This window comes from Enhydra lutris, unplaced genomic scaffold, assembly GCF_002288905.1.
Source record: "Enhydra lutris kenyoni isolate GAN:26980312 unplaced genomic scaffold, ASM228890v2 scaffoldscaffold60, whole genome shotgun sequence".
NCBI lineage: Eukaryota > Metazoa > Chordata > Mammalia > Carnivora > Mustelidae > Enhydra > Enhydra lutris.
In genome coordinates, this window is record NW_019154144.1 from 569,506 (window position 1) to 590,721 (window position 21,216).

The 21,216-nt window shown below is 48.9% G+C and overlaps 1 protein-coding gene across 1 annotated transcript; it reads right to left on the reverse strand.

The window, feature by feature from the left end:
• Nucleotides 1-7,451: 7,451 nt before the first annotated feature.
• On the reverse strand, nucleotides 7,452-17,135 carry LOC111158587 (ureidoimidazoline (2-oxo-4-hydroxy-4-carboxy-5-) decarboxylase). Its single transcript, XM_022520714.1, has 2 exons — nucleotides 16,847-17,135; nucleotides 7,452-7,792 (listed from the first exon to the last, which is right to left on the reverse strand). The coding sequence occupies exons 1-2, from the start codon at nucleotides 17,028-17,030 to the stop codon at nucleotides 7,452-7,454; spliced, it is 525 nt and encodes a 174-aa protein (XP_022376422.1). The 5' UTR covers nucleotides 17,031-17,135.
• Nucleotides 17,136-21,216: the final 4,081 nt, after the last annotated feature.

The window sequence follows — 21,216 nt, forward strand, 5'->3', positions numbered from 1 at the left end:
TGGGAAAGTTCTGGGTTCCTGAGCAGGGTGTTGGTGACACAGCATGTTGTCTGTGAAGATTCAGCGAACCTACAGGTACATGTTTATTTTACTGAAATCAGCGGCTAAAAATCAAGGAAAAAAGAGCCAGAATGTGTTCCCTAGATATATGTCATATAAGCACACCTTTGTCTTAAAAAAACTTTCTGCTTTACAAAGTAAAACAGTATAGGAGGAAAATTGTCTTTCATCTCCAGGAGATGGGAAGGGAACCCAGGCTGTTCCTAATGATTGCTTCTGAACAACTCTGAGTAGGGAGGAGTTGAGAAATTCTCCTCCTTGGTTTTGAAGCACTGTGTCAAGGGGCCCGGAGCTCGGTGGCCCCTGTGGGGACCTGTGTTGCGCGGCCTGGATCGGGAACTGCCCCAACGGGAGAGCAAGAACGATGAGATCCGTCTTGGGCACGCGCCCATCTGGGTTCAGCCGCCGCAGGGAGTGAACCCGCAGTAGTCTTCAGCCCTTCTCTCCAGGCCCAGCCAGCGCTGCCAGACTAGGATCTGAGGATCGCAGCGGCCGAGTCCGCGGCCTGGGCAAGACCTCTGGGTGGCCTTGAACGGCTCTCGGAACCAGCTCATCTCCAGAGCTGCACTTGTCGGTTCTCATTGTGAAGCGCTCTCTGGTATTTGTCACTTCACCTTCTCATCTCTGGAGCCCTTCTTCCAGCGTTCTTTATCTCCCTTGATCCTCACGTCTCCCGAGATGGGGAACAAAGCTGGTGTTGGTCTCTCCTTTTTTACAGATGACACCCACCAAAGCTGCAGACTGGAGAGAGGCCAAGCCCAAGGAGGATCTGAGCTAGCCCAGGCCTGTGGGATCTCCTGCTTGCTGGTCCCTCCAGGCCTTTGCCTTTCCTAAGGAGGATGATTAAAAATCAGGGCTCAGTGGAGGGTCAGAGAGCTGAGCACTCAAGAGGTGGGAGCCAGGAGCAGGTTCTCCATGTGGACCTTCCCACCTGGACCAGACAGCTGAGTGTCACTGGACCTCTCAAGAAGTAAAATAGGAAATACATCGCATATTATACATATGTATATATGTATATGTATAAATACATTACAGAACCCAAATCATTGAGCTGGGGGACAGGGGGAGAAAGGGGGAGTCTGTAATCCTGATGAGAATGGGCTGAGAATGTGGGAGGTTACATGGTGGGCATTGCAGACTTTTGATCTACCAAACATCTCCCTCCCCTTCCTGGAGACACAATTCCTCTTTCTGTCCCCCACAACCCCCTCCCCAGCCTCGAGCTCTGGAAGCCCAGGCCCAGGCTCAAGCCTGTGTCTTCGGAATGTGGGCATTCTTTGGAACAATCACTTTATTGGGGATAGCCATCCCTCTGCCCTGCAGTGGCCACTTCCTGCGTTTTTATGGCTCGGCCGCCGGCCGCTGGCTAATTGTCCCGGTTTTCCAGCTGTGTCTCTGTGCTCTGCCCCCGAGAAAGGGTTCTGGCCTGCCCGCCCAAATGCTTTGGGAGCAGCCGGGGTTGCTCTGGCCCCAGGGGTCACTCCGGGCCCCAGTGCTGGCTGGACCACAGGTAAATCTGAGGCTCATTTGGGTTGCAAGTGCTGGAGAAAAGAAATCATGGTGAAAAAACAATTGGTTTTCTTCACAGAAAATGGGCCTGCAGGCAGTAGCTTGTACCCCCCACCCCTCCCCACCCCTGCCCCCAAGGTCCTGGATCTAGGCTGTTTGGTGAGGGAAAGGAGCCTCTACTGATGTCCTTGGACAAGCTCCTCAGATTGGAAATGCCCCTTCACATCCAGCTGCCCTCTCAACCAAGAGGCCCATGTGGGCCCCCCGAGAGGTAGGGCAGCAGGAGCAGTCAGAGAGCCTTGGAAGGTGGCTGGCTGCTGAGAAGGAAGCTTGCATGTGTCTTTTTGTCATGATGGCTTAGCCTCTGGTGGGTCTTTGTCAGGTGCCTACCCTCTGGAGGCCTGCTCTAGATGGGACTCTGCCAGCCTTTGGGTGCAGATGCGGGCCCTGGGAGGATGTTGGCATCACCTGCACAAAGCCCCAGGGGAGAGCTTTCTCAGTCCTGGACCCAAGGTGCTTGGCAGCTTTCTTAGAACCATGTGGCCTGAGCTGAGAACTGCCTGGGATAGTCGTCGCCAACTTCTCTGCTCAAGGTTCCTTTCCAGCCAGTACCTCTGGTCTCCAACTAGCTGCCCCAGCAGAGAAGCCTTCAGCAGATCGCTCTGGAGGAGGCACTGGTGGTAAGCTAGAGGCTGGAGTTGGGCCGAGGCAGAATGTGACCCCATGGAACCAGAGCTAAAGCAAGCTTGTAAGGGTAGGAGAGGGTGGGAAGAAAGAGACCCAGGTAAATAAAGCATCAGGAATACTACAGGGCAGCCACAACTTGGTTATCAAAGGGACGTCTCTTTGTTGCTAACATTGTAAAGGCCATTCAACATTCCTTGGAGAGGGTCAGGGCTTCCAGGATTCTGGTTGGTGGCAAGGGCAGGGGCACCGGGCTAGGGTGGGGTGGGGGAGCGTGAGGCACAGGAAGGGGCGGGCTGCTCCTCTAGGCAGATGGGACACTCCTTGAATCCACAGATCATTGACAGGACTCTCTCCCTGCTCAAAGGTCCCCAGTGTTTGCTCCAGCTTGGGGGACCCTCCTTTCCCCTATATTTGTAGCTCCTGAAAACTGGGGCACCTGTGATCCTTGTAACCTGGATAGGGCAGGCCATCTCTGCCCACCTTAGCGTGCTGGTCTGCTTTTGGAATCCCGTTCAGATCAAGGGAATTATCCATATAGTGCAACATTTCTGTTCTCCCTCTCCCCCTCCGCACAGGAAACCCTCACCCTGCACTGACCTGGATTCCTGGCATAATTAAGGAAGAGTGGGAAAGAAGAGAATGTGGTTTGATACAATTGGTCAGCTTGGCAATATACATCGCTGAGGAGATCTCTACTTAATTTGGTGTTTAAGGAGTTCTTCAGCCATTGCACCCAATTGGCAACCCCCCTGCACAAAGAAAGGCTCAATAATGGGTGGTTTGACCGCAACACCCCCTCCCCTGCCACGGCCCACTCAGCTAATATCTCTGGGAAGGAAATCGATGGCAGTGTCCTTTCTGTGGGGCGTCCCCAGAGTCCATTGCCCGCTCAGCCCCATCAGGCCACAATGGATCCCCAACATGTTCGTTCTGAACAACAGGGAGGGCCGCAGCTGTCCATAGCTGCCCAGACTTCCCTCACAAGAGCAGATGTCCCTTGCCCCCCTCAGAGTAGAGAATGTTCCCCCACCCACCCTCTGCGGCAAACTGAGTGTCTGGGCTTTTCTACCTGAGGAAAAGTTCCTGAATTTGTGGGAGGTCTTTAGTGGACTAGAGTTTTACCACTCAGGGAGAGGGGGCAGGAGCATGGGGGAAATCCACTGCCTTATTTGTCTCACAGAGGAATCCAAGGCTTTCTTATTCCAAGGCAAGGAATTTACAGTTTTCATTATGCTCTTCTATCCATATTCTTGAAGCCAGGAGATTTAGGAAAAGAAAGAGTCTCAAGGGAGAGGGTGATATTTGGGTATAGAAATCCAGTTTTGCTCATTGGGTGAATATCATGAAAATAAGTGATGGTGGACTGTTTTCATTCTTTCTTCCGAAATTAAAGTGGTCAGTGTGGAGTTATTGTATAACCCATTCTCGTTCCGTGTGACGGATGAGCACTGAGAATGATTTAAAGTCCCTCAAGGGAGGGCCTTGGGGTCTCACCCCAGGAGAAAAACCCTTGATGCTGAGGAGAATCGGGCTCCTGGGCCAGCAGCAGCTAAACGTTATCACTTGGTCTTGACGTGGACGGCCTTCAGTTACCATTTGTTCACTCACAACGTCTGTGCCTAGAGTGACCTTTGCTTATCATATGAAAATATGTTCCGAGGAAGCCCTACACAGTAGTCTTTATGAGGCTGAGGGAAGGGGCTCAGATAAGGTTCAGCGGTCCTTGAGTCACTGGGAAGCTACTCACCCTGGAGGGGAGACAGGGGACTTACTGTTTGTGCCGCACTTCCACTTTATAGGGGAGAAATCCCAGGCTCAGAGAGGTTGGGCGACTTTCCCAAGGTCACACAGCTAGCTGTTCCAGCCACTAAAACTAAATGAGCTACTATAGGTACATTGGAACCCATAAGACTCTGTATGGATGTTAATTATTACTAAGGTTGCTGGTGCCACCCTGGAAACACAAAACCAACTAGACGATTCCCGGAATCCAAACTCCCCACTCCCACCCCCCACCCCCCAACACCAAATAGTACCAGAACAATCAGGTTCTGCTGTTGCAACATTTCGGACTACTTCCCGCATCCCACTTATTTCTCTTTTATTCTCTCTTTCACAGGCACCTGCTAACTGCTGTTTATTAGTTTATTGAATGGCCAATTTTCCATAAATTTCATCCCAAGTTTTCCACCAGTTACCAAAGAAGGTCTCCATCTACTCCTGTCCTACAGTACATACTTTCTAAAAAGAGCTCTTTATTTTTGAACTGGAATTGACATCCTAAGGCTGATCTCTGGAAGTGTGTCAAATTTAAAATGAATAAAGAAATTTATGCAAAGAAATTGTCTTGTCCTTTTCCCCCTTTCTCTTCTTCCCATGCCCGTGTCCGTGGACATCTTTTGGACACACAGACCAAAAAGCCAGCATCTCTGGGCAAATGAAAGCAGACCCCTCCCCAATTTGGTTTCTCAGTTACACATGTGAATGCCAAGCTGGGATTGGGCTCGTGGATTCCTAGCGGGAGCTCTCGGTCTTTTTGCTCAGAGCACACGCTGGGTTGGGGTTGGACATTTTAAGAGGGGGTTGAAAATTGGCAAAGCAGTACCAGCACCTGGGAAGGGAGCGTGCTTGGAAGGGCTGCAAGGTTAGGGGACCGAAAGCAGCTCCTCGCCTTCCAACTATTTTTTGCATTGCTATTGTGTTTGTGTGTTAACGAATTAGTAAGTAAAATATTAAATTATCCACCCTAGAATCTGCACCAACAACTCTGGAACCCCAGATGCCCAACGCTCTCAGGCCATCCCGCCACCTGTGCTGGTGCACACACATGAAGGCCTCAGACGGTGGCCCTTGGTCTCCGCCATCCGGGTTTGTCTCCCGCCTCTTGCGCAGGGCAGCACGGAAACGAAAAAACGTCTCCGCCAGGCCAAGGCCAGCACAAGCCCAGGGCGTGTTGCTGTGTGAGTCCACAGAAAACTGCTCTCCCAGACTTTGGCAGCCACAGCTGACCCGCTCCCACAAGACCCGGCCTCGGGCTCTTTGCTCCTACTGGAGAAAAAAAAAGCCAGAGCTGCCAGTTGTATTTGCCAGGGCCCTTGCCAGCCTGGCGCCTACGTCCCGCGTCCTGCGTCTGCCTGCAAGGCTATAAGAGCTCAGGAGTCTTGGCCAGAGGAACCTCCCAGCTCCTTTCAGGGGTGGATCCAGGGTCTCCCACTACGGAACTTCCTCCTGCAGAAAGAAGCAATTTTGGGCAAGCTTTGAAATGTAACTGTGTGACTGAGGACACCCAGGTGGAGCCAGCCTGAGAGGTCCAGATCTCCTGGGCACTCAGTCTACAATTGTAGCTGGAAGGTCGTCCCCCCACCTTCCAAGCCTGGCTGTCTTAGGTCGAGCCCATTTACAGGGACAGTCCAGACTCTGCAGTGGGGGGCCATCTATCTAAGCAGGACTTATCCTAGGGTTGGACAGGGTGGCTTGAATATAGTGGATTAGTGTGTTTCAGACCCAGTCTGTAGCACTTGTATCCTAGGCCCCCAAGTTACCCATCTAAAGTGAAGCAGGATTCTAGCCCCAGGCCTAAGGGGCCCACCGTGGCCTTGGGGTCCTAGAGCACAGGAACTGAGTCATCAAGTTGCCTTTGTAGTGTACACCTGGTGCTTCCGGAGAAGGCCTCTGGCACAGGCCCAGGCCAGCCAGGCCCTGGCATTAATCTATAGGGATGTGGGTAGCCACAGCTCACTGCCCTGGCACCCCCACCTAGCCCCATCACCAGCTTCAATCTTCCCCCCTTACCTCGAGCAGAGAACACCTGTACGGTGGGAAAGGAGGGATGGAGGTTCCCTGTTTGAAATACCTGGTGTGGTCAGAGCGGCTTCTTTCTGTGGGATTCAGCACCCCCAACCGAGGTGTGGCCACACTTTTTGTGAAAAGAAGATTTTCTTGCTGCTGTTGCTGCTGCTACCCTGGGCCTGGGATGGTCCCTAATGGAGGTTCCAGTCTTCAAAAGGGCCTTCACTTCTTACCACGTCTGCATCTAGGAGGGCAGGTATGGCTTGTTTCTCCTGTGCCAACAGAAACTTCAGTCGTGTTGTTGGGGTCAGACAAACCCTCCAGTGTGTGGGGAGAACCCACGCTCCCCAGAGAGAGAGAATGTGTGAGATGAACCCCTTCTGCATAAGTGGACATTCTGGCTCTCAGGGCAGACAGCTCTGGAGTCCCACGGTTGGTAACTTCCCCAGAAACGGCCTACGCGGGCCAGAAAGATCGCAATGGCCACCATTTTCCTCATTACCTGCTTTATCAGCGCTGTGGGGGAGGAGTGGTTTCATCTTCACCTTGGGGGCCAGAATATCCAGTGAGTATTATTAAATAATTATTATTTTATTATTAACTTTTAATGACCGATGGCTCTCTCCGGGGCAGCCTGAAGTTCTGACGACCCAACTCTCACGGGACGACTTTTGGGAGAGTCGGGGGTGGAGGGAAGATCTCTGGAAGAGGCGGAGAGGCCGCCTGCCCCTGACTTCCAGGCCCGTCCAGCTTGGAGACACCCCCACTCCCACCCCTCTTTCAAGAGTGCCTGTGGCAGCTACTCCGCCTGCCCCCACGGGGCGCCTTCCCAACGTTGGCCCGTCGCGAGGCTCCCATTCGCCCACGGACCCCCCACCCGCGGCTTGCCGGGCGCGGAGGACCCAAATCAGTACCTCGCTCTCCTCGCCTGGGCTCCGGCTCCCGTAGGCGCCCCAGAGGGAGAAAACTACTTCTGCTCACATGTTAATGTCGGTACGGCAAAAGAGGTGGGGAAGAAAAAACAAACAAAGCGCTGTGGAATAAAAAGATGCCTTTTCCTCCCGTTTTGCTTTGCAGCTCGGGCTTAGCGGGAGAGGATGCGGACCCAAGAGCTGGATAAGCGCTTTGGAATCCACAAAGGCTGGTGGTGTCAACGGGCTGCAAAGGGAGTGAAGAATTGAAGCAGTGAGCTGGATAAATCGGGGCCAAAGCACGAACCTCTACAGAGATTTTGGCAAAGCGTGCGCGTGTGGGTGGGTGGACAAAAGGGCTCATTATTCGTGCGGTGGCTTCAGCTCTCCCCTCCCTCTGCGCGCGTGTTGGACGCCGTTCCCGGCCCGCGCCAGCTCCCGTCCCCGAGCGTCCGGACGTGCGCCCCGGCTCCCGGGCTCGCGCGGCCGCTACAGTCAGGTTTGCTCCGCGCCCAGGAGGTCGGCGAGACGCAGGTGGCCGATCTTCTTCACCTCGCCTAGGGCGGTGCGCAGCTCCTGCGCGGGCGGGCAGTGCAGCCTGCGCGCCAGCTCCCGCGGCACCGCCGCTCTGTCGCTCAAGCGCGCGGCGAGCACGAAGGGGAAGCCGAAGCGCGCGCGGTACTGCGCGTTGAGCTCCGCCAGCCGGAGCCGCTCGTCGGCGTTCAGGCTCGTCAGGCCCGCGCCTCTCTGCTCCCTCTGCGACTCGGCGGTGAGCGTGCCCTGCTGCAGCTCGCGGCCCGCCAGGTCCGGGTGGCAGCGCAGGATGCCCTCTTGGCCTGCAGGAAAGCACAGACACGCGACGGGAACACGTTACCCCGCGCGCGCGGCGGAGAGGGCGCACGGGGCTGCGGGCCGCCCGAGCCCGGGCGCCTGCCCCGCCCGAATAGGGCTTCGCCAGGGAAGCCGGGTCTTCAGGAGGTGACGAAGGGCAGCAAGGGGTGTCCTGGAAGTGCAGGGGTGCCCACGGCCACCGCCCCTCAAACACATCCCCAACCTTGCGCCCCTCCGTCCCAGCTTCAGGGGCCTCGGCCTGGACCCAGGGGCGGGGCGGGAAGTGACAAGTTTGTCCTTTGAGACCTTGGGGCAAGAAGAGCGGAGGGGAGAGGCCACTGGGGCTCGGAATTTACGACTTGCTCGGGAGGGAGCAGGGACGCGATAAGGAGACCGAGCATTTCGTATCTTTTCAAAGTCCTTTGCTCTCAAGGGGGCTTTGATGTCTCAGAGGGCCGGACACGAGGGCCTGAAGACTTCCTGCAAAAGCCACAGAATGGGTTTCGTTCTGTCCAAAGGAGAAGGGCGGGGAGGGTCCAGAGGGATAACATCCACGGGGCTTGGCAAATAAATGTCCAGGATTTTGTGATCGAAAGTGTGAGTTTTGGGCTTCTGGAATCAAGCATCCAAAGAAGCTTACAGATGATTAAGTGTAAAGAAACCCATTTCCAGCCGGAATTCCACAGCCCTTTGAATGAAAGTGACTTTTCTTCCTTTTAGGAAAATAACACCCACTCATCACCCACCCTGCTGAGGCTCCTTCCCCTTCTCCAACTGTAGGTTCCAAAGACACTGCAGACTGCCTTGGAGTTTTCTTGGGAGATAGTTTCTCATAATCTCCTAGGACTAAAATTGGAAATCCCTGGTGATTGACACCTGAGATTTTAAATCCGAATCCAGGGAGTTTCCCTGAGCCCCGGCCAGCCATTTTGCTTAGCTCTCTAGAGAGAATTCGAATAGTCAAGGCTGGGCAGGATTTCAGATATGGTCAGCAGACGGCCATAATCTGTACAATGAGGATAATGACATCTAACTTGCAGAGGAGCTGTGAGCATTAGAGACAATTCGTTTCCCTAAAACACAGTGCCTGGGTCCCTGGGTGGCTTAGTGGGTTAAGCCTCTGCCTTCAGCTCAGGTCATGATCTCAGGGTCCTGAGATCCAGGCTTGAATTGGGCTCTCTGCTCAGTGGGCAGCCTGCTTCCTCAGCTCTCTCTCTTCCTGTCTCTATCCTTACTTGGTGATCTCTCTTTATTTAAATTTAAATGTGATATCTTTTATTTAAATAAATAAAATATTTAAAAAAAACACACACACAGTGCCTAATGCTAGCAAACATCCAATAAACAGCCATTAATAGAAGTCGTAGTAAACACTGTAATGGGACTGTGGTGCAATTGGGAGTATCCGACTGTGGCCCTGGGATTAGCCATGAGCTCTGTTGGAAAGGAAGATCATTTAAAACTTGCTTTAGTTACGGCGTAAACCTCCCAGTACTCAAACCTGGTAGTTTCTGCCCAATTAAACGATGATTGGTATGGCACCACCTAACTCTTAGACAGTGGCCAGGTAGGGATAACTGGGGTGGGGACATCTGTATTTAAGAAAGCATTCAGTGAAAGTTCCGATGGGATTAGGTGACCTACCCAAGGTCACTTAGTAGCTCAAATGCCAGGCAATTTGGGGGCACTGGCTGCCCCTATGAGGCTAAGGGGCGCTTATTTAAACGAAACTCGTGTCGCGCCAATTCTCCCATCTTTCTAACACCGCTGTTTTAGACCCCTTCTCAGGAGCCCTATCCCTGGGACGCTGCAAATGCCAGGTGGTTCTTTTCCATTTCCTGCGTCCAGCCCCGTCCGGGTAGGGAGAAAATGAAGGTGTTAAATTCCCTACCTGCACTCCCGGCCCCAAACGCTGGCCCTGGAGCTTGGCTGTGCCCAGCGGACACCTGCCACGCAGAATCTACTCCGCACCCACCCAGCCCTGGGCCTGGCAAACGGCGGGCTGGGAATGGGGAAACAGAAACAGAGTCGTGGGTGGCTCTGCAAGTCCGGACCCTGAGGGCTCCCCCTGGCTCTCCCTCCTTGCATATTCAGGTTTTCAAAGCAGCCTGTAGACAGTGGGGCCCTGTGTGTGTGTGTGTGTGTGTGTGTGTGTGTGTGTGTGTGTGTTGGGGGGGTCTGGCTGACAGTCAGTATTCTCACCGACTCCCCTTCTCTCAGCTTCCCTTCCCCCCTTATTTCTTATTCTCTAGAGACCTAACTGGAGCTTGGGGGAAGTAGTTAGCTATTGGGTGGTGCCTGCATGGGGGTCCTTCCCCAGCAGACTCCACTAGCTGACCACAGAGCAGAGAGAGGTAGAGGTGCAGCGGGGCTGGTCCCTCTTTCCATTTTGCTTTCACACCTCGCTTCTCACTCCCCTGGGTTCGATTCCCCTCTTGAAAATGCGGCCTGGGGTTAATGTTTGCCCAGGATCCAGCCTGTGTTTTACACTGTTTGCAGGGAAGAGTGGGAGAAGAGGAGAGAAGGGAGGCCCAGAAAAGGGCAGAGCAAAGAGAAGAACACACACACACACACACACACACACGCACACGCACACGCACACACAAACACACACACACAGAGCTGCAGATAAAGAGAAAGGTACAGGGAGTCCTTAGAGGATGGCAGCTCAGAAAAAAAGGGAACCTGATCCCATCCAACTAAAGACTCTTCCTTTATTGCCCCACACCGCTGACCCCATGAGCACTCTCCCCACCCTCGTGGGGGGGGGCCCAGCTCAGTGGAGTATCCTGTGCTTCTCAGGACCATGTCAATGCTGCCTAATCTTCAGTCTTCTTAAAATCCTACTGCCTGTGCCACTGCCTTGTCACACGTATGTAGACATGTATTATTTGCTACGACCACAAGTCACGAATCTTTGCATCTAGGAGAGTTCCTGGCGCAGAGCTCATTCTATTTCAACAGGAGAACGGCACAGGCAACGGTGGCCACTGTGGAAGAGGCAATTGGCTTAGAACCCCATTCCAGTCCACCAGAGTCCCTACATCAGTAGGAACTAGCGTGTTCTCCCTCCTGGTACAATGGATCATCTGTCCCTTCTGTTGTGTTCCTGAAGCCAGCCCTGATTCCCTTCCTTCCTTCCTTCCTTCCTTCCTTCCTTCCTTCCTTCCTTCCCTCCTTCCTTCCTTTCTTTCTAAAAAGATTTTATTTGACAGAGACACAGGGAGAGAGGGAATACAAGCAGGGGAAGTGGGAGAAGGAGAAGGAGGCCTCCTGCTGAGCAAGGAGCCCCGATGTGGGGCTCGATCCCAGGACCCTGGGATCGTGACCTGAGCCAAAGGCAAAGGACTAAGCCACCCAGGCACCCCCAAGCCCTGCTTTTCATCTCAAGACTCCAATTTCAAACATCCAGGTCTCCTCCGCACCCCATGCTCTGTTATCCTCATCAACAGACAAACATGCCTTAGAATCACCCATTCCATCAAGAAAATTAAAACCCACCTTTGATTCCCTGTTGTCCTCTAGTTTCTTTCTATATCGCTGTTCCTCCTTACAGTGAACTCCTCAAAGGAGTTGTCTACTCAGTGTTCCCCGCTTTCTCGCCTCCTATTTCACGTTCATTCTGTTATGCTTTCAGCCCCGCCTGCTAGCCAATGCACACTCATCAGGGCCACAAATGATGGACATCTTGCCCAAGCCCCATGACCAGTGCCCGGTCTTCTTCCTCAGCCTCTGGAGAGAATGTCACATGCTCGTTCCTCTCTCCTTCTTATAAGATTACCAGCGCTTGCCTCCTTTCTTCACTGGTTCTTGCTTTGCCAGATCACTAACACGGAAGTACCCCAGGACTCAGTACTTACCTGTCTTCCCTTCTGTATTTACATTGATGCCCAGATGTTCTCACTGAGTTCTGTATCTTTAAATGTCATCAGTTTTGGGTGTTTTTGTTTTTTTTTAAGGATTTCATTTCTTTATTTGAGAGAGAGAGAAGGAGAGAGAGAGGGAGAGAATGAGGTAGGGGGAGGGGCAGACAGAGAGAGAGAAGCAGGCTCCCCATAAGCAGGGAGCCCACCAGCAGGAATGCCCTCAGTTTTTTTTTTTTTTTTTTTAACGACACCCAGTTCCAGTCCAGCCTACAGCTTGCCAATGAGTTCCTGTGTTATAATTCATAGGGACACTCCATATTTTCATTTGGATGATTATTAGGCACCTCAGACATAACAAGCTCCCATTTTCTACCTTGTCTTCTCAATCGTAAAGTTTTCCCCATTGTAGAAAACGACACCACTGCCCATCCAGTTGCTCAGATTAAAAATTTAAATTACCCTTAATTTCTCTTTGTTTTTGACCTGTCTTCCCCCCAAATCCATTAAAAAAAAACAACTATTGAGGGGCAATTGGGTAGTGAAGTTGGTTAAACGTCTGCAGACCCTTGGTTTCAGCTCAGGTCCTGGTCTTAGGGTCCTGAAATACAGCAGCCCCCCTCCCCGGTCAGGCCCCACACTCAGTGGGGAGTCTGCCTGAAACTCCCTCTCCCTTTGCCCCTCCCCCCATTAACTCTCTCTCAAAAATAAATAAATACACGTTAAAAAAACCTGCAAATCTAACTCTAAAATGTATTCTGAGAACCCAGTCACATCTCTCCATCTCTCCTGCTCCAACCTTAGTCCAAATGAGCATCTCCCCTCACTTTTACCACCTCCTCAGGCCCTCTACCTGACCTCTCTTTCCTTATATCTCTCCACTTTTCACTATTCTCCCCACACTGTGGGCTTTCTGCGCTCCCGAAATGCCAAAAGTTTTAAGTTCCTTTTCTCAGATGGCCTTCTCCTGGATCTTCGACTGCTTCCTTCTCATCTTTCAGTCGTCTTAAACTCAAAAGTCACTTCCTAAGAATGACCTCTTTTATTACATACTTTCTTCTAATAGTTCCTAGAATGTGAAAGTATCTCACTTATTCATGTTAATCCTGTCTCTCTTTACTAGAATGTAAACTCATTGAAGGCAGGCACTTGTCTTGTTCACTGCTCTGTCCCCAGTGCCTGGTACAATTCCTGGGTCACAGTGGGCACCTGACCAACACATCACTCTCAGGAAGGAGTGCTATATGTTTTTTTGATTGAACACCCTTTAATAGTCTCTTCTAAGTACCTTATAATCTGCATTTCAGGGAATTATGAGTATCTTTCTTATTCATTCAACAACTATGAAATATGTATTAAGTAATAAATTATGGAACGATTGCAATTTTGAAAAATCACAGGGAGATACACGATTAACCCTATGTTATGAGAGGGTTTTTTTCCTCTTTGATTTTGTGTTAAAAATCACTGAATTGGTTTGTTATTGGCTGTGTGTGTTTGAGTGTGTGTGAGGGTAGGTGTGTATGGGTAGGTGTTTCAACCATCTTCCCTTTATTTTTGCCTTGCCCCTTGCCTGGAAATGAGGAACTGATTGGCTCAGAGTACTTTGCCAATTGAGCTAGAGCTGAATATTAATCCTGGACTGCCACCTACTGACCAATAATCATTATAGTGCAATGGAAATAGATTGTCAACCTTGGTTTACTCTAGAAACAAGATTTTCATTTCCGCTAATGGTAGACGGTTTTTTCTTTCTTTCTTTCTTTCTTTCTTTCTTTCTTTCTTTCTTTCTTTCAGATTTTATTTACTTATTTGACAGAGATCACAATTAGGCAGAGAGGTAGGCGGGGAAGGGGGGAAGCAGGCTTCCTGCTGAGCAAAGAGCCTGATGCGGGGCTTGATCCCAGGACCCTGAGACCATGACCTGAGCTGAAGGCAGAGGCTTAACACACTGAGTCACCCAGGTGCCCCGTAGACGGTTTTCTTAGATCATGTATAAAACAAAGTCTTGACCAAGTAGATTACCATAACCCGAACTTTTCTTTAAGGTGCCTTTTAGCTTTAGGATTCAAAGACTATTACACCCAGTTTGTTCCCAGCCATGCAAAGATTAAAGCTAGACTAGTCAGTAAATCCTATTTTATTTGCTTATTTAAACAGCTGAACATAGCGTCTGGGACATCGGGCATTAATGTTAATTGAATAAATTACTGAACGAATAGACGTAACCCCTAGAAAATGCTTCTAGCTGTTCCTCCCTGATTCTCTAAAAATGCTGCAAAAGCTGTTGGGTTGACTATCAACGTTCTGAATTCCAGTTCTGCCACTTTCTAATTGTGTGTTCTTCTGACCAAGTTATTTAATCTCTCTGTGCCTCAGTTTTCATCTGTAAAACGGGTATAATAATAATACTTGCTTTATAAGATTGTTACAAGGATTCAATGAGTTGACAAATGCAAAGTGCTGAGAAAAGTGCCTGAAACACACCAATAGTAAGGGTGAAATGCATTGTAGCTATTGTTATTATTAGTTGCTTATCGAACAACATCAGCAGCAGCAACCTCATCAGTGTGACCATCCATACGACATTGAAGCTCTGCTCCCAGCTGTCTGAGAGAGTGTGGACGCTGGCTTAGGGCTGAGAAGCAGCCCACAGGGAAGTCCCTCCACAGAACAACATCTAGTCCAGAAGCGAACAACCCTCCAGTTTCCTCTGGGCATTTTGTCCCACTGACTTGCCACTAAAGTCACTCCAGGGAAAATGTGTGGGGACAGGGTAATACCAGGAACCATCATCTTTGAAAATCATTTCATGATCTCACCTTCTAAATCATTTCATGTATTTAAATCTTTATTAAGTGCCAGTATCCTATTCACTGAATGATGTAAGATCCTGACACTGACTGGAATACAGAGTTCCTGTTGTGTTAGGAGAAGGATCAAAAACAAGCCTCAGGAGAGAGGGAGTGAATGCCAATCCCCAAATCCCACTTTGCTCAGGATTGTGATTGGATTTAACCTTAACTAGACCTTTTTTTTTTCTTTTTTTAAGATTTTATTATTTATTTGACACAGAGAGAGAGACAGCAAAAGAGGGAATACAAGCAGGGGAAATGGGAGAGAGAGAAGCAGGCTTCCTGCAGAGTAGGAAGCCTGATGTGGGGCTCCATCCCAGGACCCTGGGATCATGACCTGAGCCGAAGGCAGGTGCTTAACAACTGAGACACCCAGGCGCCCCTTAACTAAACCTTACCCAGAACCTCTGCTCAAACCTATCAGGGTGACTGCTGGTGGGAAAGAAGACAGAAATAGGGAAGTTTTAATTTTATTATCTAAGTTTCTGGCACAGTCAACTCTAAATAAATGTCGAGTAACTGGATAAACCAGTGAATACTGGATTTAAATTATCCATGTAATACCTTCCCTCCCCAGCCCCATCACCCAGCCCCATCATCCCTTGTGTATTAAGACAGATAATGGGATTTTTCTCCCTTTTATTTTTAACGTGATAGAAAAAAATGCTATTCATAAGGCATTCACACCCTTTAAAAATTATTTCCCTCTGGCCTAGAAGGCTTTCATTTGACCCACATTTTCCTGTCAGACATTTTGAACACGGGTTCTAGTGAACACGGTGAACATGAACATGGGTTCTTGCTCTTTCCAGCTCACTCTGCAGGCTATGGGCCGACAAGGGGAACCCCTTCCCTCCTCAAGCCAGGGCTGAACATTCCTGTGAGTCATCAGTCACAAGGCTCTGGTGTCCATCAGCCTCATTAATGTCTGAGCTCAGTGGCGGAGCTGAGAAAGGCCCTGAGAACTGGGTGACTGCCAACATAGTCCTGATATTTCTGTCAGTCTGATTTTCTAACACCTTCCTCCCCTCTTGCTAAATGTGCCTAAAATAAATTAAAATGAGTTCCTTCTTTGGGAGACATTCATCTGACAATTGGAAACCATCCTGAATATCAAACTCTGAATGGGTAGGCAAGAGTTCTGTTTCTTGGCCTTGTAATGGTGGAGAAGAGAGCGGCCATTCTCCCCCCAACCCCTCCACACACAGACCAGATTTCTGTAGAAGGCCCCTCTGTGAAGGCAGCCCTTGCCCCTCATCTCCCTTCGGGCTTTTCTGAAGATACAGGACAGCCCAGTAAGTGGGCTCTAATCCTGGGCCTCTGAATCTTTGTGAGGCCATGTGTCATTCTGAGTCACTTGGGGTTAGAATAAACCTCCACCCCCCGCCTCTCCTCACCCCACACCCAGAAGTGTCTCCTTTTCTCTCTCTACCCAGAGGAAATCAACAATTTCTTTCCCTTTCTCCAGAGGAATTCCTTCAGATTTTTGTCTTTTCCCCTTCACTCCCTCAGGGAGTTGCTGATCTGAATGAGTTTACTTTCCTTGGTGGTCCAGTCCAAACTGGCCCTTTCTGGTAAAAATGTCAGCCATCTGCTCTTTCCCCTGGGCTCCTGAGATATTCTGATACTGTACTGTCTCCTCTCCTGCATACAGGACATTCCCAAAGTGAACACACTTGGCTAAGAGAGGGTGGGCCCTCTGCCTGACCTTTGGCCTCTGAGCGACTGTGAGGCCTGAGGAAACAAGTGCCTGTTCCTCTTCCCTCTTAACCTCATAGCTTTAATATTTAACAGCTCCTTTACCTGAGCCAACATATGTCTCTTTTTCTAAAAATTTAATACAATTTTTAAAAAAATAGACTCCATGCCCAGTGTGGAGCCCAACAAGGGGCTAGAACTCATGACCCTGAGGTCACGACCTGAGTTGAGACCAACATATGTCTTTAATTCCATTTTTGGCCTAACACCTTGCAAGTGTCTGACTCGCATTTACTAAGTCTGAGGAAAGTAAACCTTACAATAAAAAGTGATGATCAGCGATAAGCAACTAGGCTGAAACATATAAAAATATTTTGAGGGGCGCCTAGGTGGCTCAGTGGGTTAAGCCTCTGCCTTCAGCTCAGGTCATGATCTCGGGGTCCTGAGATCAGCCCCGCATCGGGCTCTCTGCTTAGCAGGGAGCCTGCTTCCCCCTCTTTCTCTGTCTGCCTCTCTGCCTACTTGTGATCTTTCTCTCTGTCAAATAAATAAATAAAATCTTTTAAAAAAGATAAAAATATTTTGATAAGCATATTTGAAATCCCTTTGTGGAGATTCTCAGCGTCTAATGCCAAAGCTTTACCTGACTGCGGAAGGGCGTCAATGAAGGCAAAGAAGTGCTTCTCTAAATCTTCCAAGTTGGAGAACGGGCTCTGGGACCAAACAGCAGCGGCAATCAGAGGACACCTCTCAATGACATTCCCAAACACATCCACAAATTCCCCAAAGTCCATGGAGTTGACCTTCTCAATGTCCATTGCTTGCATTCAACCCGAGGCCGCAGAACGGCAGCTCCCCTCTCGAAAGCGGGTGACCCTGGCTCTGCTCGCCAGCTTATATTTGCTGAATGCGCAAGCTTTTTTTTTTTTTTTTTTTTTTTTTTTATGCAACACCAGCTTGGCATGTTTTGAATGCCTCTGGCAGGAGTAGATCCACAATCCTTGTGTAATGAGCAAACTGAGGCTAAGGTTCTAATCCGGGGAGTGGAGATCTCTATATGGGAAACGTTTCTCACCAAATTGTTCCCACCAAGCTGGAAGGGACCCTATTTCACTGTGGGCATTCAAGCCAGAGACACTTTTGGTGTCATTAACATTTTAATGTCAAGGGTATCCCAGGAAGTTTTGTCTGATAACTCAAAGACAGGTCACAAGTTCACTTGCCTAATGTGTGACTTCCCATCGGTTGCTGCTAGAGAGGTCAGATCGTGTGTTTTATCTTTTCTCTGTATCTCAGATGCTTAACATGACAGGTACTTCATAAATGTTCATTACACAGGATGTGGCATCTAAGAGATAATGGTGTCCCCTTTTCAGTTGTCTCTCAGACACCATTACGTGTTAGTTTCTTCCTGAATATATATACAAACCTATCTGAAATCACCTTGCTTAATGTATTTACTTATTTGCATATCATCTCTCAGCCCCGACTAATTCCATGAGCCTGGAGACGGTGTGTCTTGTTTGCCTCTGTGTCCTGGGTGCCTAGAACCGTGCCCACGGTAGGTACCCACTGAACATGGGGTGACTTAGTTGACCAAATGACCACAAAGATTTAATTTCTCACTCTAATAGCTTTCATGTGTACTCAAAACAAAAGATACCATGGAAGATAAAGTAAAAAAAAAAAAAAAAAAGGGAGGGGTCAAAATTTTAAAATAAATTGCTGCTGTTTCCCTTTAGAACAAAAAAAAATGCAAACATATTTGTGAAAGTCATAGTAGCTACATGTTTGCCTCCATCGGAGTCAAAACTCAAGTGCAGAGTGGCCAACTTAGCTTTAATAAGTCAACTACATTGTCCACTGTGGTTGATGAGAGCCGGGTGACAATAGTGCCCTTGACCATCTTTCAGTAGTCATGGAATTTGTTCTCCTTCTGTTTGTAGACATTGTCCAGCCCAGGTTCCCTCTGACTACCTGACAGAGGGACCAAGAATTCATCTCTTGAAAAGAAGCTGGTAAGGTTTGCGTTTGTAGGAAGTAAATCCAGTGACTGAAGACTGCCATTACTGGCTTGTCTTCATAGAAGTTAACACGGATATATAATGTACCATGTATTTGGGAAAACACATAGAATCCCCTAGTGTGTACACGGTTTTGGGTGTAGAACTCAGTGTGGAGAGCACAGACCCAGGAGAGTTCTGATCCTGCCTCTGTCACTGATCAGACGTTTGGCAAGTGATCAAACTTTCTGTTCTTCAGTTTCTTTGTAAAATGGGGATAATGATGTATTTACCTTGTGGGATTTGGGGAAAGATTAGTGACTATACAGAAGTACAGAAAACAGCTCCTTTACAGAGCTCTACATGGGCTAACGTTTTCTGTATACAATCTCTCCGTTGGACCAACCACAGAATTTTCTCCTTTATCCTTTCTGCCATTAGAGCTTTTTCCTTGTGCATGCGGACTTTGCTGCAGACCCAGCTAATAGCTCAATATCCATTTCTCCCCCTTCTTGAGGACACCACCGCCCTGAGCCTCGGTTCACTCTAGCATGACCTGTGCAGCATCTGCAATGTCCAAATAAGACTGTGGGGAGATAAGACTGAGGGGGAGTCTGGCTGGATCCCCACGACTGGTCTGTCCAGGCTCTCCAGCCTTATTACCACCCTCATTCCTGGAATCTGGGAAAAGAAGGTAGCCCAGAAGCCAAGAAAGAAGACCATCCTGGGTCCATGGCTCTTTGTCCCCCACCCCTCAGGCCTGACCCCTTACTATTTCCTGCTCTTATCTCTGCACACTGAGGGTCTCCCTACCTGCAAAGGAGCTCTTGCCTGGGGCGTGGAGCCTGGGGGTTCTCAGTTCCTCTGAGAATAGCAGGAGATAGACATCTGAATTTTCAAGTAGAAACTCCATCCTCTCATGGCAATGCTGATACACAAGGATGGGAAGGACCTCCCTGCTGATATTGCTACCTTTCTGGCACAGACTAGACACTGAAACTTCTATTTTGCTCTATCTATTGTATAATAATGAAACTCCAAATTACCTACTAACATTCGAACTTCGAGACACAGAAAAGTTAAGGAATTAAATAATCACGGACATAAAAACATATGGACAACAACAAAATACAAATTACTAATGTGGAACTCAGCAGCTCATGCCGCTGGGCTTAACTCAGCACTCTGGGCTTCACCTCTGTTGACCCTCACCGATCAAATCAATCGAAGAAATGGCAAGTCGTCAGAAGGTAAGGCAATTTGCAGCTGAGCAAAAAGCCAATGTATTGAACAGTACACCATATAGAGGGGGATTGTGTGGTATACAAATTATATATCAATAAAGCTTTTTAAAAAAGTGCAATGAGGGGGATCTGGGTGGCTCAGTGGTTAAGCATCTATCTTAGGTTCAGGTCATGATCCCAGGGTCCTGGGATCGTGCCCACATCTGGCTCCCTGCTCAGCAGGGATCCTGCTTCTCCCTCTGCCACTCCCCCTGCTTGTGTTCTCTCTTGGTGTCTCTCTCTCTGTCAAATATATGAAATCTTTTTTTAAAAAAAGATTTTATTTATTTATTTGCCAGAGATTACAAGTAGGCAGAGAGGCAGGCAGAGAGAGGAGGAAGCAGGCAGCAAGCTTGCTCCTGCAGAGCAAGGAGCCCGTTGCGGGGCTCGATTCCAGGATCCTGGAATCATGACCTGAGCCGAAGGCAGATGTTTAATGACTGAGCCACCCAGGTGGCCCAGTGTGGCGTTTTTAGGTGATAATTCCCCCTCACCCTTTTTTCTGTTTCTTAGGGTCATGGTGGCATAGACAGAAGCAAATTTGAACGCTGATAGGTAATTTATTTTTGACAGAAATGACAGTGGGAGTGGCAAAGGTGTTCGGATAATCATGTCACTGGGAAAGTCCCTTCCTGAAGAGGAAGATCAGGAAGTAACACAAGTGGCAGAGGTGGGTGAAGGAGGGACAGAAGGTGGATAATCGAAGGGCTGGAACTTTGATAAGAGGTCACCCAGGACATCTTCCTGCTGCAGGCCAAACACCCCTGGCTGTTTTCCTTACTCCAAAAGATCTTTGAGAAAAAGACTCTGTTTTCAACAGGAAGCCAGTCCAGGCTCAGGCAACACTATGCATAGAACGTGTTCCAAAAAGAATAAGCTCCAAAGTCAGTCCCCTGTGCTGGTAAACGTGCTGTGCAGAATCGAATGGTAAAAACTGAGTTCCATAAAGAAACTGACAGACTGCTCTGTTAATGTGGAGAATGTGAAAATAATGTGCGTAAAATGCGCAATCGTTATCATAGTCAAGAAATAACCAGGTACTGAATAAATGAATTTAAGTGATCTGTGTAGAGGATTGTTCTTCCTTCTAATTAACAGACTGGCCTTTTCTTTATTCTGCTTGTTAAAATTTGCCTTTCCAGAGGCAGGGTGTAGGAATGAAGTCCAGCCCCCTGTTTGGGGTTAATTAAAAACACAGTAGTCCTAGGGCGCCACCTACTGGTCATACGGAAGGGACTGCACGCAGTAGCAAGAACACATCTCTAAAATCAGTGTGTAAGTTGTAAGTTGTGTTTTTCCACGTGGTAACAATGTGTGGTTTGGGGCGCCGGAATGGCTTAGTCAGATTACTTAAATAAATAAAACTTAAAAGAAATTTTAAAAATTAAGATTTAGTTTTTATGTAATCTCTACACTCAACGTGGGCCTTGAACCCACAACCCCATGGTCAAGAGTCGCTAGAGCTTCTGACTGAGCCACCCAGGAGACCCCAAAATAAAATCTTAAAAAAAAAATGTGTAGTTAAGTCAGAGACACAACTTGACCTACACTAATCCCGGATCTGTGATAAGAGCTAGGTTTAGTAGGGTCTAATTCTGTTTTCCCCAATACGGTTTTTTAAATGCCTTCCTTCCTCAGAGAATGTTGCCTTTTAAATATCATATTATCATTTTTGATATTTAAATATCATATTATCATTCGGCTCCGGTGGTGGTCCCAGAGTCATC

What these genes read in the sequence shown, in the direction of transcription:
- LOC111158587 (XM_022520714.1), bottom strand. Translation starts at nt 17,030, where the DNA reads ATGCAAGCAATGGACATTGAGAAGGTCAACTCCATGGACTTTGGGGAA. An exon ending in TGACGCCCTTCCGCAGTCAG is followed by an intron (nt 7,793 to 16,846) that starts GTAAAGCTTTGG and finishes GCTTTCCTGCAG; the next exon opens with GCCAAGAGGGCATCCTGCGC.